Source organism: Dendropsophus ebraccatus, chromosome 3, assembly GCF_027789765.1.
Source record: "Dendropsophus ebraccatus isolate aDenEbr1 chromosome 3, aDenEbr1.pat, whole genome shotgun sequence".
Taxonomy (NCBI): Eukaryota; Metazoa; Chordata; class Amphibia; order Anura; family Hylidae; genus Dendropsophus; species Dendropsophus ebraccatus.
In genome coordinates, this window is record NC_091456.1 from 90025853 (window position 1) to 90044027 (window position 18175).

Here is an 18175-nt window from a genome sequence, read left to right on the forward strand (position 1 = left end):
TTTTTGTAAAGGACTGTTTATTCAGAAAGTGTATCCTGTTAACAAAGTGCAAGAGTTTAATAAATTGAAAATGAGTAGTTTGAACAATTACACACCATTCAACAAACTCTTAAAGTATTTTTGAAACATTCATAGAAACTGTATTTCCCAGGATGGTAACTCATGCATTATGGATTCCGTTCTAATAAAAGCCAGATTCATAAATCAAGGGTTGTGGGTGGACATTGTGATACACTGAATGCAAACATGCCAGGAAGAAAATATATTGCAAAAAAAACAAACAAACAAAAAAAAAAACAACCAATATTCCAGTAAGCATGCTGTAAAAAGTTTATGGTTCAATTCAAATGCATGATACTCAGCTTTGAAGTTCATTGGGGGATCTTTGTCTAACTCGTGCTCTATGTGCAATTAATGGATGCAATCATTACATAAAGGAAGAATAATGATACAACACAGGGGGTGGTGTGAAATAATTTCCTAGGAAGCTCCATAGTAGATCCACAGCTTTTTTTTTTTCATAGATTTTTTTTAAATATATATCAAACTAATAAAATCATTCACAAAATGCTGTGATTTGCAATTTTTAAAATCTGCTTACAAAACATAGTGATTGCCATGCGTTGTCACAGCCTTACAAGCAACAGCACTTTCACCCATTTAGACTTGACAAATCTAGTACAGCAATTCGATCGGACATGCCACTTGAATAATTTGTTACAAAATGGATCCAAAACCCTGTGCAACTGACTTCTACATAGAACATGTATTGTAAGGTAAAAGGTGATTGGAGAAAAAACATTGGATAATGGTCAGGCTTAAAATCTATTAACATTTCGTTCTTGTGTTGTAATTCTCTATTGCTTCTTCTGTGACAGATTCGTCCTCCTCGATGTCTCTCTTAACTGTCTTGCCTTCAAGGTCAAAGATCTCCTCAGGAGGGAAGCCACGTGGCTCGGCCACCTTCACTGTCAACATGTTGAGAGTTATCACAGTGCCTGCAGGGATTTTAGTTTTAGCCACTACGGATTTACCAAGCTGAGGAGAGATAAAGGACACATTATTTAAACAGGTCGCATATAGTCTATTCCTGGTTTAAAATAAAACCCCTTTTAAATGGCGATTTAATTTGACTAAACTTGTTTTTAAAGGAGAAGTCCGGCCAAAATTAATTTTTGATATGTTGTTACTTATGAAAAGTTATACAAATTTCTAATGTACATTAATTATGGGAAATGCACATATACTGCTATTTCCCTTAATTTAGTAGATCAGGAAGTGTTAGAAATATCTCTGAAGAAGTGACGTCACGACCCAGGGTGTAATTCCTATGGAGTGTCCAGCAGGGGGCGCTCTCTATATAGAAGTCTATGGAACTTTATTGTTTCTATGGGTTTCTATGTAATGTAATGTAGTGTACAGTGCTTTATTGAATGAATACATCTATGGAATACTTTGGGGAGCAAGTGTCCTTGCTCCCCAAAGTATTGCATAAATGTATTCATTCAATACATTCAATACACAGTAAGCCCGCCGATCCGCTGCATTCCCGCCGATCCGCTGCATTCCCGCCGATCCGGCCCATATACATTGAACTACAGCTCCCATCATCTGCTTATAGTATGAACAGGTGATGGGAGCTGTAGTTGGGTAATGGATATGACATGCCGCCGGGCGCAGGGGGGAGCCGCTCAGTACACAGGAGCGCTCCCTCCTCCTCCTCCTCCTTCCGGGATAACTTCCGCCTATAGCACTGCTGAGTCCCTGCCTGGCCGCCGCTCTCCGCTCTCATATACCGGCTCCCGGCATCAGCGCGGACACCAGGATGCATCGGGAGCCGGTATGTATGGGGGGGAGAGCGGAGAGCGGCGGCCAGGCAGGGACTCAGCATTGGTATAGGCGGAAGTTATCACGGAAGGAGGAGGAGGAGGGGGGAGCGCTCCTGTGTACTGAGCGGCTCCCCCCTGCGCCCGGCGGCATGTCATATCCATTACCCAGCTACAGCTCCCATCACCTGTTCATACTAGAAGCAGATGATGGGAGCTGTAGTTCAATGTATATGGTCCGGATCGGCGGGAATGCGGCGGATCAGCGTGTGGCGGATCGGCGGGAATGCGGCGGATCGGCGGGCTTACTGTGTATTGAATGTATTGAATGAATACATTTATGCAATACTTTGGGGAGCAGGGACACTTGCTCCCCAAAGTATTCCATAGATGTATTCATTCAATAAAGCACTGTACACTACATTACATTACATAGAAACCCATAGAAACAATAAAGTCCCATAGACTTCTATATAGAGAGCGCCCCCTGCTGGACACTCCATGGGAATTACACCCTGGGTCGTGACGTCACTTCTTCAGAGATATTTCTAACACTTCCTGATCTACTAAATTAAGGGAAATAGCAGTATATGTGCATTTCCCATAATTAATGTACATTAGAAATTTGTATAACTTTTCATAAGTAACAACATATCAAAAATTAATTTTGGCTGGACTTCTCCTTTAATGTGACCTATTTAACAATGTCTATGGCTGTGGTTTAGACAGACTTAATTTAGGTGACTATGCTGCTGCATCAAGCTGTATTCCTAGCCATTTTGGCTTAAAGGGGTTTTCCAGCGTGGGGGCACTTTTTGGGGGGAACCGGGGAGGAGGTGGCTGAAATAAAAGACGTCCACTCACCTCCCCGGTTCCAGCGGCGGGTCACTCATCGCGGCACTCCGGATCGCGGCACTCCGGTCCCCGGCCGCTTCCTGGTGTCTGACGCCGCCCGAGACGCTACGTCTCAGGGCCACTCAGCCACTCAGTGAAGGAGGCGGGATCCGAGTGGACTTCAAACGGACCCGCTGCTGGAACCGGAGAGGTGAGTGGACGTCTTTTATTTCAGCCACCTCCTCCCCGGTCCCCCCCCCAAAAAAAGTGCCCCCACGCTGGATAACCCCTTTAAGATGCAGGAAACTTAAGTAAGGAGCACAGCTACACAGTGCTGCAACTCTCCAATAAGCTCCCCCTGTTGTAAAGGGGTGAATGGAGTGGGCTCCTGAGAGGAGCCCACTACATAAACAGGAGGGGGCCGACAGAAACATGTGGCAGACTCCCCGCAGCTAATTGCCATCTCGCTGTTGGCAGTCTTTTAACCCTTTCAATGCTACAATATAAAGGGGATCATGCCATTAAAATGGCTAATGACAGGTGCCACACCTGTCAGGTGTCTAATTGGGGGGATGCTGATGGCTTAATGAAAAAACTAGTAGTACTGAAGAAAAAAAAGAAAAAACCAAAACACTAAAAAATTTTTTTAATGAAGTTATATTAAAAAGTATTAAAGCAATGTATTATTTAAAAAAAACACCACCACCAGTTCAAGGTACCCCTTTAACCAACTGAGGGCTGGTAAAAAAAAAAAAAATAGTCACCAGAAAATACGTGTGCAAACAAATTAGAATTTATTCTAATATAGGATGATGAAAATGACTAAGGGAGTGAAGAAATGTGTTTAAAGCTAAACGTGAGGACGATATAACTTAATAGGGATCACAATTCCCTATTACTAAATGAAAAAAATACAAATAAATATTTTTGAGTATTGCCCCAGCGAACAAATGACAGGAGGAAAAAGCAATGCCTTACAACTTACACCTAGTCTCACTCCTTCAGTTAGTCACTTTGTAAGCTACTTGCGATGACTTCATGCAACTCACAAGCAACCCCCCCCCCCCCACACCGGATACTGAAATATTCTCCAGCATAACATGGGTGGCCATTAATTTCAACAGTGGACATGTTACGCTACATTGTATCTGCAGCGCCTGCTGCAAGGACTTTGTATAGGATGGAGAAAAATGTTAGAGGGGCTGTTTAACCCTTTAAAGACAGGACCAATTCTCATTTTTGCACTTTTGTTTTTCCTTCTCTTGTTTAAAACGCCATAGCGCTTGCATTTTTGCCCTAGAGACGCACATGAGCCACTACTTTTTGCGTCACTAATTGTACTTTGCAATGACAGGCTTAAATTTTGCATAAAATATGCTGTGAAACCAGAAAAAAAAAAAAAAATTGTGTTGTAAAATGGAAAATAAAAACGCAATTTTTTTTTTTGTGTGGGGGTTTTGTGTTTACGCCGTTTGCCCTTGGGTAAAACTGGCATGTTATACATGTTCCTCATGTCGGTACGATTACGACGATATGTAACTCTTATAACTTTCATTTTATTGTATGGCTTTTAAAAAACATTTAAAAAAAATAAAATGTTCCTTAAAATTGCTCTATGACCATGCTTCTAACGCTTTTATTTTTTGGTCTATGGGGCTGTCATTTTTTGTGCCATGGTTTGTATTTTCTATCGGTACCTTGTTTGTGTATATGCAACTTTTTTGTACACAATCTTACTAGATTGTATGCGCAATTTTGCACTTAGGAAATTGCGCTCAAGCAGTTTACTGTGCGAGATCAGGAATACGATAATTTAAGAGATTGGTTGATTACACACGCAGCGATATTAAATATCATTATTTTTATTTAGAAAATGGGGGGGTTGTCGATTCAGATTTTTAAAAGCATTTTATTTTCAATTTCCCCAAGCAAATAATCTTTTTTTCCGGTTTCGCAGTATTTTATGAAAAAATTATCTGTCATTGCAAAGTACAATTAGTGATGCAAAAAAATAAGGGCTCATGTGTGTCTGTAGGTACAGGTGCCATAATGTACAGGTACGTCATGGGTTCTCAAGGCGTTAAAAGGGTACTTTGGATAATTTTTTATTTTTTCAACTGGATTTTAAAATGTAATTTACTAATCTGTATGTCTTCTTGTACTTATCAGCTGCTGTATGTTGTGCAGAAAGAAACCACTGCTTCCTGCAGGACATACAGCAGCTGCTAAGTACTGTAAAACACAAGATTTTTAAATAGGCATAATTTACAAATCTGAAACCATTTGATTGAAAAACTTTTTCCCCTCCTTATTCCTTTAAATGGTCCGTAGCTATTTACTACATTCGGGTCATTTTCCATGTTTACTTGTAAACACTTGGAAAGTGATCCTTGCCTGTCCGAGCACAGACACATCAGAATCCTATTTAAAGATTTTTCCCAACGAATCTTCTTGGATGGCAAAATAGTGATCTGATTAAGAAGTTGCTCAATTTATTATACCTGGGATTTATTCCCGCCATTGCTTTGTTAAAGGACGCTGGTTGACCTCAGGGAGATCAACCAAAACACCACAGAGACACAATCACGTGTCTCAACGTCAGTGTATTCTACAACATTGCCCCCTGGGAAATCAAATATGCAAAAGAAGGGTACAAACCCACTTGATGTATTTGCTGCGTGAATCAGTCTTAAAAATAAGCAGGCAAAACGCAGGTTGGCTTTATACAATTGTTCTGTGTTAAAATACGCCATCACATGTCTCGACGTCAGTGAACTAGCCAGACCTTCCTCCGGGAAGGAACAACCAAGCCAAAGGCGTTCTCCAGTCAAGGAAACTCCCTCAGCAAGGTATCCATCCACAGACAGCTGTTTCGGGGTTTTTGCCCCTCATCAGTGTGGAGTAGGTTTCTGGCCTAAGGTCAACCAGTGTCCTTTTGGTTACTAGTCATTGCTCCCACTAGCCAGAAACCTACTCCAAACTGATGAGGGGCAAAAATCCAGAAACAGCTGTCTGTGGATGGATACCTCGCTGAGGTGGTTTCCTTGACTGGAGAACGCCTTTGGCTCGGTTGTTCCTTCCTGGAGGGAAGGTCTGGCTAGTTCACTGACGTCGAGACATGTGATGGTATCTCTGCAGTGTTCTTTTGCATAATTGCTTTGTTAAATGACAATAAAAATTATGAAAAAAGTATTAGAGATGTAGATGTTACCTTGTTGAAGCAAGACATTTCACATGGCAGGAGACGTTTTACTGGAGTTCCCATTGCCTTTTCTACAAGCCTTATTGAATTGACTAGCTCAGCCAGTTCTTTTGGTTCAAGGGAAGCCTGATGGTCACTTCCTTTCCAGGTCTTATCTAGGGTTACATGGCGCTCCACAACCTTGGCTCCCATGGCTACAGCTGCAACAGTAATAGCAATGCCAGTTTCATGGCCTGAGTAACCAATTGGGATGTCTGGAAAGGCAGACTTAAACTCCTAAAAGGGAAAATAACAGATCAAAACCATAAAACGTGAATTAAAAAAAAAAACACATGCATTCAGTTTACCTGACTAGACTAGTCCACTAACACTCCACTGCCAAAATACGTGTGCAACTGCAAATACACTGCTCAAAAAATAAAGGGAACACAATATGATTCCAAGTAAATCAAACTTTGGTGAATCAAACTGTCCACTTAAAAAAGCAACACTGACAATCAATTTCACATGCTAGTGTGCAAATAGAATAGACAACAGGTGGAAATTATTGGCAATTAGCAAGACACTCAATAAAGGAGTAGTTCTGCAGGTGAGGACCAAAGACCACTTCTCAGTACCTATGCTTTTTGGCTGATGTTTTGGTCACTTTTGAATCTTGGTGGTGCTTTCACACTCATGGTAATAAGAGATGGACTCTACAACCCACACCAGTGGCTCAGGTAGTGCAGCTCATCCAGGATGGTACATCAACATGAGCTGTGGCAAGAAGGTTTGCTGTGCCTGTCAGCCTAGTGTCCAGAGACTGGAGAAGCTACCAGGAGACAGGCCAGTAGACCAGGATATGTGGATGAGGACATAGGAGGGCAACAAACCATCAGCAGGACCGATACCTCCGCCTTTGTGCAAGGAGAAACAGGAGGAGCACTGCCAGCGCCCTGCAAAATGAGCTCCAGCAGGCTACAAATGTGCATGTGTCTGCACAAACGGTTAGAAACCGACTCCATGAGGATGGTATGAGATCACAGATGGGGGTCGTGCTCACAGATCTGCTGCCTGCAACATCCTTCAGCATAACCGGTATTGCAGTGGGTCAGTAATGGTGTGGGGTGGCCTCTCTTTGGAGGACCGCACAGCTCTCTATGTGCTCGCCAGAGGTAGCCTGACTGCTATTAGGTAATAAGAGGACATCCTCAGACCCCTTGTAACACCATATGCTGGTGCAGTTGGCCCGGGGTTCCTCCTAATGCAGGACAATGCTAGACCTCATAAGGCTGGAGTGTGTCAGCAGTTCCTGCAAGATGAAGGCACTGAAGCTATGGACTGGCCCACCCGTTCCCCAGACCTAAATCCGATTCAGCACACCTGGGGCATCATGTCTCGCTCAATCCACCAATGTCATGTTGGACCAAAGACTTCCAGGAGTTGGAGACTTTAGTCTAGGTCTGGGAGGAGATCCCTCAGGAGACCATCCGCCACCTCATCAGGCGCATGCCCAGGCGTTGTATGGAGGTCATACAGGTGCGTGGAGGTCACACACAATACTGAGCCTCATTTTGACTTGTTTTAAAGTTGGATCAGCCTGAAGTGTGTTTTTGCACTTAATTTTTTTTTTTTTTTACTCCAAATCTAAGCCCTCCAAGGGGTTGTCCAGCGAAAATCTTTTTCTTTCAAATACACTGGCGTCAGAAAGTTATACAGATTTGTAATCTACTTCCATTAAAAAAAATCTTCCCATACTTATCAGCTGCTGTTCGTTCTGCAGGAAATGTTTTATTTTCAGTCTGACAGTGCTCTCTGCTGACATCTCTGGCTGAGACAGGAACAGTCCAGAGCAGGAGAGGTTTTCTATGGGGATTCATAGAAAACCGACACAAAGTGTCTCAGTCCGAGATGTCAGCAGAGAGCACCGTGTCAGATTAAAAATAAAACATTTCCAGCAGAACATACAGCAGCTAATAAGTAGAGATGAGCGAACCTGCCGAGGTTTGGGTTTGTATGAACCTGAACTCTCGGCTTCTGACTGCCCGCTCTGTGGAGAGGGAGGATACAGCCGGAGGACCGCCTGGAAAACTGGGATACAGAAGCCGAACCTCGGCATGTTCGCTTATCTCTACTAATAAGTATGGAAAGACTGGCGATTTTTTTTTATTGGAAGTAAATTACAAATCAGTTGATCTGAAGGAAAGATATTTTCTCTGGATGACCCCTTTAATAAATTTCATTTCCATTGATGATTTCTGTGTGATTTTGTTGCAGCACATTCAACTTTGTACAGAACAAAAGTATTCAAAGAGAAAATTTCATTCATTCAGATCTAGGATGTGTTGAGTGTTCCCTTTATTTTTTGAGCAGTGTATAGAAGAAATAAATTAAATGAATATTAAACCATATTACTAAGCATTACCAACGTCTGCAGGGACACATTTACTACTAGACAGTGGGGGGTCCAAAGCTTAGGATTGTACCTTTAAAAAGGGGAATGGTGTCAGGTTTCCTTAATACCCTCCCCTGCCTCCAACTATCTCGCTAATAAAAAAAGAGTAGGGAACATGGCAGCCAGAGAAGGGGATGGACATGGGCAATGCTGATTTGCAATACAACGTGCAGTCTGCCATCTGCTGGTGAATGGTGGAGCAGCATTTAGCAGTAACTTAATTTCACTACTCTAACAATGACAGCTGTTACCCCGATCTAAAGACAGACCTGTATAAACAATAAAGTACACATAACTATGTGTTCTGATGCTAGCCTGTCAAATCCCAAGAGGGCAGGTGAGTCACAAGCCACACTGTACACCAGCAGTGTCAAATTCAAATACACAGTGGGCCAAAATAAAAAAATTGGACAAAGTCGCGGGCCAAACTTGATAATTATTGAAGCGCGAATTCGGCGGTCCTGGCACTGTCAGAGTAGCGTGTGGTGTTCCTGACACTGTCAGTGGTAGGAGTCTCCCAGCGCTGTGCACTATGATAAATTACATGATAAATTGCTATATGATATGAATAAACCCAAACCCATGTAATAGCCAACCCCTCCAATACTGCCCCATGTTGTAGCCAACCCAACCAAAATTGCCCCACATATTAGCCAGCCCTCCCAATAGTGCCCAAATAGTAGCCAGCCCTCCCCCATAGTATCATATAGTAGCCATCCCCCATATTCTCTTATAAAGTAGTGAGCCCTCCCCCATAGTCCCATATAGTATCCAGCCCTCCCCAAGTCTCCTTTATAGTAGCAAGCCCACCCTGTAGTCTCATATAGTAGCCAGCCCTCCCAATAGTGCCCAAATAGTAGCCAGCTCCCCAAGTGTTCCATATAGTAGCCAGCCCTCGCCAATAGTCTCTTTTATAGTAGCCAGCCCTCCCCCCATAATCTCTTATATAGTAGGCAGCCCTTCCCTGTAGTCTCATATAGTAGCCAGACTTCCCCATAGTCTCATATAGTAGCCAGCCCTCCCCCATAGTCTTATACAGTAGCAGCCCTCCCCCATAGTCTCATACAGTAGCCAGCCCTCCCCCATAGTCTCTTATATAGTAGCCATGGCCGGCCACATGTAATTCAAATTCTGAATTGCCTGGCGGGCCAAAAAAAATGGCACCATGGGCCAGAGCTTGACATGACTGCTGTACACTATCCTGGGAAGAGTGTTTACAGCCATTAAGGTCCAGCTATGATAAAGGACATCTGTGACCAAAGGCATACATACACAACATGTGGAGCGGTGTTAAAGGGTTAAAATGTCCCCATGATGCCCTTGTGTCTCCCCTAGCTCTTTTTAAAGACTATCATTTTCTAGCTGTTTAAAACCATCGTCTAATCTGCTGAAGAAAAGTGTGGGAGATACTCCCTTTTACCAGCAGAGGGCAGACTGCATTACATACAGATAGAAGGCCTTATTCACATATGTATATTTTTGGGGATAATATTTTGAGACCATATTTTCTGTCCGCAATCTGCAAAAGTTAGTCTGTAGTATCATCCAAATGATGCTGAATGCTAGAATTGTGGAGGTAGCGCTCACAATATTTGCAGAAATATAAATCCCATAAAAAACTGTTTTTTGTTTTTTTTTTTTTTTTAGACGGCACGTCTGTGTCGAGGGTGGTGCTCGTAGTAAGAAAAAAATCCTCATAACATTTCAAAAGTCCATTCTCGGCACTCACCATATCATGCTTCAAAAATATTTTATTATAGAAAAGTCATCAGAATACATATGACCGGACATTTCGGCATTAAGCCTTCCTCAACTGGACAGAATGGAGAATGGACTTTCCGTCCGTTCCACAATTACGGTCCGCACTAGGACACGTCCTTTTTTTTGCGTCATAGGATGACGGAACCGCAAAATTTACAGATGTGTGAATAGGAACATAGAAACCAATTAGATATAAATTTGTCAAGAATTTAGATCCAGATTTTGAAGACATGTGAATGAGGCAATAGAGAAACTTACAGCACCGCCATCTCCAAAGGACAGCAGGCTAGAGCATCCTGTGCTAGGGTGGGTTCATACTGAGGAATTCTCGCAGATAATGTCAACTACCATAACAGCTTATTGTATTTTGAGGATGACAGCTGTACACAGACCGTGCCCCCAGATACCAAACATGTACGCTGCCAAATTCCAAGCATGTGTGCACCATATTCTTAGAAGCATGGCCCGTATTTTGCTCTGCACAGTTTCTACAGTGCATCCACACCTGTAATTTGTGACAGCAATTTTTAGCGGATTGTATCTAAACCTACAATATCTGAAGCTACTGGGCCAGTGCATCCAAGTATATAATATGTAATAAAGTTCTTCAGTGCCTTTGCATCTAATCTCAAGATAGTCGGCACAGTGCTGCTGAGCCTAGGTATCTAATCAAATGGTAATTCATAGGTCTGTCATGTGTGATGCTCTCTGCTTAGTAGGAGTATATAGTATATGCCCACCAACAAAAAAGGTTAACCTCCTGATGGCCAGTAAACCCCCACTTTCTAACTTTTTTTCCCTTTTTTTGTTTTTCAGATCCTAGTATCCTGAAGACTACACTCTACATTTGGTGGACTACATCAATGGCCACTGGATTTTTTTTCTGTAATAAAATTGTCAATGAGGGGTGTGAGGGTGTTTTTATTTCAATAAAAAAAAAATTCACTGATTTGTTTTTTTCTCCTCACTTTACGGGCTTAGCACTGGAGGCTGATAGACAGCATCTATTACTAATCTAGGTCTCAGTGTTGGGTATTTAACAGGCCTACACTAACCGAACACTAACAGAATTACCCCAGTATCCACCATGATAGGGGTACTGGAAACAGTCCCCAGCATAAAAAAAATGGCACTCTTGCTCTAGGAGGTAGCAGGCTAGTGCTACCACCTAGTCCCAGAGCGCCATTTTTTTGATGCTCCAGGACTGCTGGTAGCAGGTTCTTTCCAGTATCCCTGTGACAGTGAGTACTAGGGTAGTTTAGTAATGGATGCTGTTTATCAAACAGCTGCCAGCACTAAGCCTGTACAGTGAGGGGGGGGGGGACAAAACAATTTTTTAAAATTTAAATAAACACCCCCCCACACCTCTTTTTTTAAATTGGTGGTCGTCAACATAGTCCACAGAATTAAATGTAGTCTTCAGGATACTGGTATCTGAAAAACAAAAAATAAAAAGATATTGGTAAACGGAGGACACTTGCAGCTGCCGCATGTGGTTGCAAGCTGTGGATGGGACGTGGAATTGCAAGTCCAGATCCTGCCTGCAGTACGCAAGCGCATACACTAGTGGCAATGGCTAGTACAGTGTGAAAGAGCACTTACAAAGTGCTGAAAGGTTGTTTTCCCACAATGTGGTAACAAACACAATGTGAAAACAGAACCTTACACTTGCCCCTCCCCACGCCTGTTTGTACTGCATTTTTCCCTGCACTGCAGCCTCCAGTGATCATGTGACAGTCACTAGAGGCTGCGATGCAGCTAAAGAAACAGCCAGGAGCAGGGAGGGGTAAGTGCAGAGTTTCTATACAGTATGCAGCGCAGTGCAGGATGCAGACACAGGGGAGAGAAAGCAGCTCACCTGTTTTCACCACATTTTCAGTGTACAGCCCAGGTTGTAAATGAATCTGTTGAAATAAGTTGTGCACATGCTGCGCTGGTTCCGGCGGTGCCGTTCTTTAAGAGATCAGTCACCCGGTTCCTGAGATATGATCTTCCTTCCTCTATATGTTAATGATCAGGTCTGGGGCACAGAAGGCGGGCTCAAAGAATCAAATCTCCTCCCATTACTAGGCCCACCTCCAATGCACCAGGCCTACTCAGTATACACAGAAAGGAAGGCCATACTTCAGGAACGGAGCAAAGGATCTCTAAAAAAAACACTGCACCACTGATCAGTAAGTATGTACAATTTATTTCAACTGATTCATTTACAGCATGGCAGGGAAGAATTAACCACCTCCTCAAGCAGGGCTGCACACCGATTATGTAGGCAGAGAGATGTTGCCTTCTTTACCTGGTGCCTGTATCCTGCATAGGGAGGAAGGGTTAACTAACTTAACCCCTTCCTCCCTGTGTCGGGACCAGTGCAGGATGCAGGGACTGGGGACAGAAGGCAGCTCCCCTGTGCTTGCATCTTTAGCTCTGAACCTGTTTGCAGCAGTTGGCCCTTTCTTTTACAGGAGACCAGAAGGAGCTCCCCTGTGTTGCCAGCATCTTCAGGGTCCCAAATATAATGACAGAACCCGATCTTTATTGACAGCTTTGGTCTGCTGAGGAGGGAAAACCAAATGTAATTACTGTTACTGTGGCATAAGGTATAGGCTGCAGGGAGATTAATTAACAGTGACAAAGAGCATTTTTACAGGTTTGCTCTGCATCTCAAGAATGCAAACTCCAGCAAGACTGTCAAGTAACAACTCTTTGGATAAGGGCAGACGTGTAACAGCTATAGCCCTAAACATAGGTTATAAAAATAATAAAATATTTAGTTATGCAGCAGCACTTAAATAAGTTGCATTATTGTAAGAAGCCTAATAATTCAGACCCAGGTGATAGAAACCTTAAAGGGGTAGTGCGGCGCTCAGAAATTATTCACAGAATAACACACATTACAAAGTTATACAACCTTGTAATGTATGTTATGTCTGTGAATCGCCCCGTTCCCCGTGTCCCCGCACCCCCACCTGTGTACCCGGAAGTGTGGTGCATTATACATTACCTGATCCGTGTCAAGGGCCGTCCGCCATCTTGTGCCAAACGTCATCTTCGGACGGACGGCTGAGTCGCTGCCGCCCGTCCCCCCTCCGCCGCGTCACAACCGTGCTCAGCCGCGATTGGCTGAGCACAGTTATGCTCAGCCAATCGCGGCTGAGCATCGGATGACGCTGCAGAGGGCGGACGGCATTCGGAACAGTCGGAGCTGTTCGCCGTCCGCCCGAAGAAGACGTCGCTGAATGAAGATAGAAGACTGGTGTCGGCACGTGACAGGTATGTATAGCGCACCACACTTCCGGGTACACGGGTGGGGGTGGTGGGACACGGGGAAGAGGGCCATTCACAGACATAACATACATTACAAAGTTGTATAACTTTGTAATGTGTGTTATTCTGTGAATAATTTCTGAGCGCCGCACTACCCCTTTAATGAAAACCTATTACATTAAGTAAATATCAGTCAAACTGTGAAATATTAGGAGAAAAAAATAAATAAAAATAAAGACGGGCATCTAATGTGAGATCCTCTCATGAAGGAATCCCAAGCTGCGATGAATCTGGTGTCAGCCTACTGCAAATGTATTTGGAGTGGGGTGCCACAGAAGACAGCTATTTGAAGTGTATAGCCTAAAGGTGGTATTACACGGAACGATCATCATTTGAAAAATTGTTAAATCGTTCGGATTTGAACGTTAATCGTTTAGTGTAATAGCAGACAACCATTAAACAACCAGCGAGAAATCGTTGGCCGTTTAATAGAATTTGGACCTTTTTTATCATTGATCGTTTGCAAATCATTTGTATGTAGTAAGATGTTGTTCGAACATTTGCAGTAGCGGCGAACGCAATAACAATTATAAGTAACGATCATCGTTCCGTGTAATTGGGTGAACAATTTCAGGTCATTCGCCATAGCAGTCGTTTGGGCTTGTTTATCGTCGAAAAATTGCTTTGTGTAATAGTACAGCTTATAAATCGGTGGGCACCACTCAAACAAACAAATACTCATGAGTATTTAGGTGTAGCATAGAAAATACAATAGACAAAATAAAGAAGGACAGCTATGTGTTATTTTTACTGCATAAAAAAGCAGGGTGATCAGACAATACAATTCAAAACATAGAAACAAAGGGCCAGATACAAAAAATAAGACAACAGTTTAAGCGTTTTTATTCTTTATATTTGGCTCTTTGTTTCTATGTTTTGTATTGTATTGTCTGATCACCCTGCTTTTTCATGCAATAAAAATTTTTTTTTAATTGATATTCATTGTGGAGTGCAGCCTTTCTGACACATAGCTTTCCTTCTTTGTATTGTGTAACTCATTAATAGGGTGCGTTTCTGTTTAGGGAAGCATGGGCTCTATATACGGCATCCTAATCTTTGACCCACTAATACATGAAAAAACTCTTAATTACACCATTCTGCAACCCACATGTCCTAAAAGAATATACAAAATAAAAAGAAGAGCCTGTGGAGCCTCATTTAAGAGTCTCAAAACACAGGACTAGCCAGATATCCCTCCAGGAAGGACCCAGCCAAGGGGTGGCTCCTGTAGGGAAACCACCAAAACCACTATATTTAAGTGGCCCTATTTTCGGGTGTATAAAACAAATTTAACTCCAAAAAAATCTTCTTAGAAATCGGGTCTCGTCTTCTACGCCGGGTATGGTCACACCATACGGTGGGGGAGCTCAAAATTGCTGAATCCCCACTGTATGGGGCGACCATTATTAAAAAAAAAAGTTAACTCAACTGGGGCCCGTTCTGGCAGCCACGCATTTCCTGTCCCGTTCCCAACACAGGCAGTGTGAAGTACCCGAAGCCTCTATGCTTCTCCCGAAGCTCTGCCGGCAGTAGAGCGTCTACAATGAGACGTTCAGCTGCTCGGGAGAGCTTCGGCGATCCCCAGCGCAGGCAGTGTACATCAGGCAACGGCCAGGAAACGCGCGGATGCTGGGAACGGGCCCCAGGTGAGTTAACTTTTTTTTTTTTTTTTAGCTGCAGTTAACATTTTCCGGCGTATAAGACAAACCCCTGAAAATCTTCTTAAGGGTACAAACCCACACTCCGTATACGCAGCAGATACGCAACAAATACGCAGCAGATTTGATGGTGCAGATTTGATGCTGTGTTCAGTTATTTAGATCTAATCTGCTGCGTATTGCAGCAGTAAATACGCTGCATATACAGTGTGTGGGTTTATACCCTTGAGGTCAGGGGTTATCTTATATGCCGGAAAATACGGTAATGACAAGGGAAGAACCAAGGCCAGGTATCCACAGACAGCCGTTTCGGGGTGTTGTAACTCATCAGTGTGGAGCAAACAGATCGCTGATTTCTGGGAGACCAGCCAAAGATATCACAGCCAGCTGCTGGTTAAAGCGCTCAATGCAGTAAAATCGTAGGTGCATTGGTCCTTGGGAAACATGAATATGCAAAAAAAAAAAAAAAAAAGCCTGTGGAGCCTCATTTAAGAGTCTTGAAACAAAGGACTAGCCAGCTATCCCTCCGGGAAGGACCCAGCCTAGATGTGGCTCCTGTAGGGAAACCACCATATAAAGCAGCCCTATAAGTCAATGTAATGACAAGGGAAAAACCAAGGCCAGATATCAATCCAGGACAGGAGCCACTCCATGGCTGGGTCCTTCCCGGAGGGAGATCTTGCCAATCCTATGTTTCGAGACTTAAACGAGGCTCCACGGGCTCTATTTTTGCATATTCATGTTTCCGAGGAAGCAATGCACCTAGGATTTCACTGCATTGAGTGCTTTAACCAGAAGCTGGCAGTGTTAACTTTGGCTGGTCTGTTTCTCTTAATGTTCTAAAAGAGGTTGTCCAACAAATTTTTCTTATTGGAAAAGAGAATAGTTTGTAATCCGTCCGTTATTTTTTTCTAACCTTTTCTATCCTCTGTTGCTGCTTTTTGCATTTGCGTTTGTTTACATAAAGAACTTCCACGTCACAGGGGTCAGCAGTAACATCACAGCTTTGAAAGCCTATGGGTCCTATTCCAGGGGCAGAGGAGGGCCCAATCAACGATGTAAACGAGCGGGGATCTGCTAGATCGCTCCGTCAGCTGACCGGCCATTCTGAAGATAGAGCGCGCGGGACCCAGGGATGAAGACGGCGCGGAGAAGACCTGACAGGCAATGTATGATGCTGCTGCCTGTCAAATAGTCGGTCGCCCGCCGCACACCGCTATTCAACCATAGCGATGCGCAATGGGGGAACGATGATTTTAGGTCTGGCCCTAAATGAACGATCGGCTGATCATTCTCTCTATTTCACCGAACGATAATCAGCCGAATCGGGCCAAATGGGGCCGATCCGGCCGATTATCGTTACTGTGGAATAGGGCCCTATGGCTCTACCTCCCCTCCTCTCTGAATCTAGCTCCACCCACTCTACCCATAGGCAGGGAAATGTCTGTATTACTACAAGTGTCTTTTGAGCAGCATGGTGGCTCAGTGTCTGCCAATCACTTATATTATCAAATCATCTAGTTTAAAAAAAAAAAAAATTATATTATAATAATCCTTTATTTATATTGCGCCAATCTATTCTGCAGTGCTGTAGATTTTAGACACTAATTTGTCCCTGTCCCCAATGGGGCTCACAATGTTTTGGTGTGTGTGATGTAATCCATGAAGACATTGGGGGACATACACGCAGCTGTTATCATGGTGGCATTTCATAGCTAATCTCTGTGTCCCCCACAAAACAGCTATTAGCTCCTGCTCTCCAGGTCATGCTGCCTCTCCTCTAGGTCATGCTCTGATGTTGGCTCCTCCTACAGGGGTGGGGCTAAATCAATGTAAATGCATAACCCCACCCACCTGATGACTCCCTGTTCCCTCACTGGCAGAAAAAGGAAACAGAACGTGATATCACAGGAAGTAAAGAAAAACACAGGCAGAGTGGTCATGTAACTGTGCCTGAGAAGACAAATTGCTCTAAATAAAACAAAAATAGGAGTGTATGTAGAACATATAGCACCCACAGAGGTCAATGCAATGCTAGTTTATTGAAAAATCCCAGACAACCCCTTTAAGTAGCCACAAAATAATAAAATCTTGATATAATGAATAAAGCACCCACTTGTATTATACTTAGATTGACATCTTCTGGAAGAAGGGGATATGCACTAGTACACTGGAGAAAACAGAAGTTTGGATTAAGTGGTTTTACAATCTCATACACGCGACGCATAGTATCCATTGACTGCATGCCACTCGATATCACCATTGGTCGACCTGTAGAAAAACCAAAGATTTCCACTGAAAATAATACTGTAAAAAGTATACTGTAAACAACATTTAATAATTTTTGAAAACGCATAATGCATTAACTCATTCTTTTCCCTTCTCAGAGACTCCTCGGGGTGGGAGGGGGTGGATATGAATATAATAATATACACACACACACACACACATCATTTGAAGCATATGTTGTTCAGCAGGTTTTCTGTCTACATTAAAGAGAAAAGACATTTTAATATATTTTAATCTGCAGCACAATCCTTATCTTTTCTTAAACCAGAGTTACAGCCTGTATTAAAGTGCATTCACATGATTCAACTGTAACATATAAAATAAACACTTAAAGGGAACCTGTCACCCCCCGTGCCGGGGCAGAGCCCGGCCAACCCCCCGCTAGAGACCCTTATACTTACCCCTGGAGAACGAAGTCACGCTCCTGGAGCCGCTCCCACTGCCGAGATATCAATGTCGGAAGCCCAGCGCGCGCGTAACAGAGAGATGGGTCCTGATGCCCATAGAGAATAACGGCTCCATTCATTCTCTATGGACATCGGACTCATCTCTGATGCGTGCTGGCGCTGGCCTTCAGACGGTGATATCTCGGCAGCGGGAGCCGCTCCAGGAGTGGGACTTTGTTCTCCAGGGCAAGTATAAGGGTCTCTAGCGGGAGTCGGCCGGGCTCTGCCCCGGAACGGGAGAGGACAGGTCCCCCCCCGTGGAGCCCTGGATACTTACTCTTTCCTGGAAGTCCCGATCCTGGGACGGAGATATCGCCTTCGGAAGCCACGCGCGGCTCACCAGAGATGAGTCCGACGCCCATAGAAAACTACGGCGCCGGTCATTTTCTATGGACGTTGGACTC

General features: G+C 43.5%; 1 protein-coding gene across 1 annotated transcript in view; it reads right to left on the minus strand.

Moving 5' to 3' along the window:
• NANS (N-acetylneuraminate synthase) overlaps positions 1–18175 on the minus strand; it is a 48966-nt gene continuing 30791 nt past the window's right edge. The window contains exons 4-6 of the mRNA XM_069964376.1: positions 17153–17307; positions 5872–6138; positions 1–1038 (exon numbers count right to left, since the gene is read on the minus strand). Of these exons, the coding sequence (XP_069820477.1) occupies positions 829–1038; positions 5872–6138; positions 17153–17307 (632 nt within the window). The 3' untranslated portion in view covers positions 1–828. The remainder of the gene's footprint in view (positions 1039–5871; positions 6139–17152; positions 17308–18175) is intronic.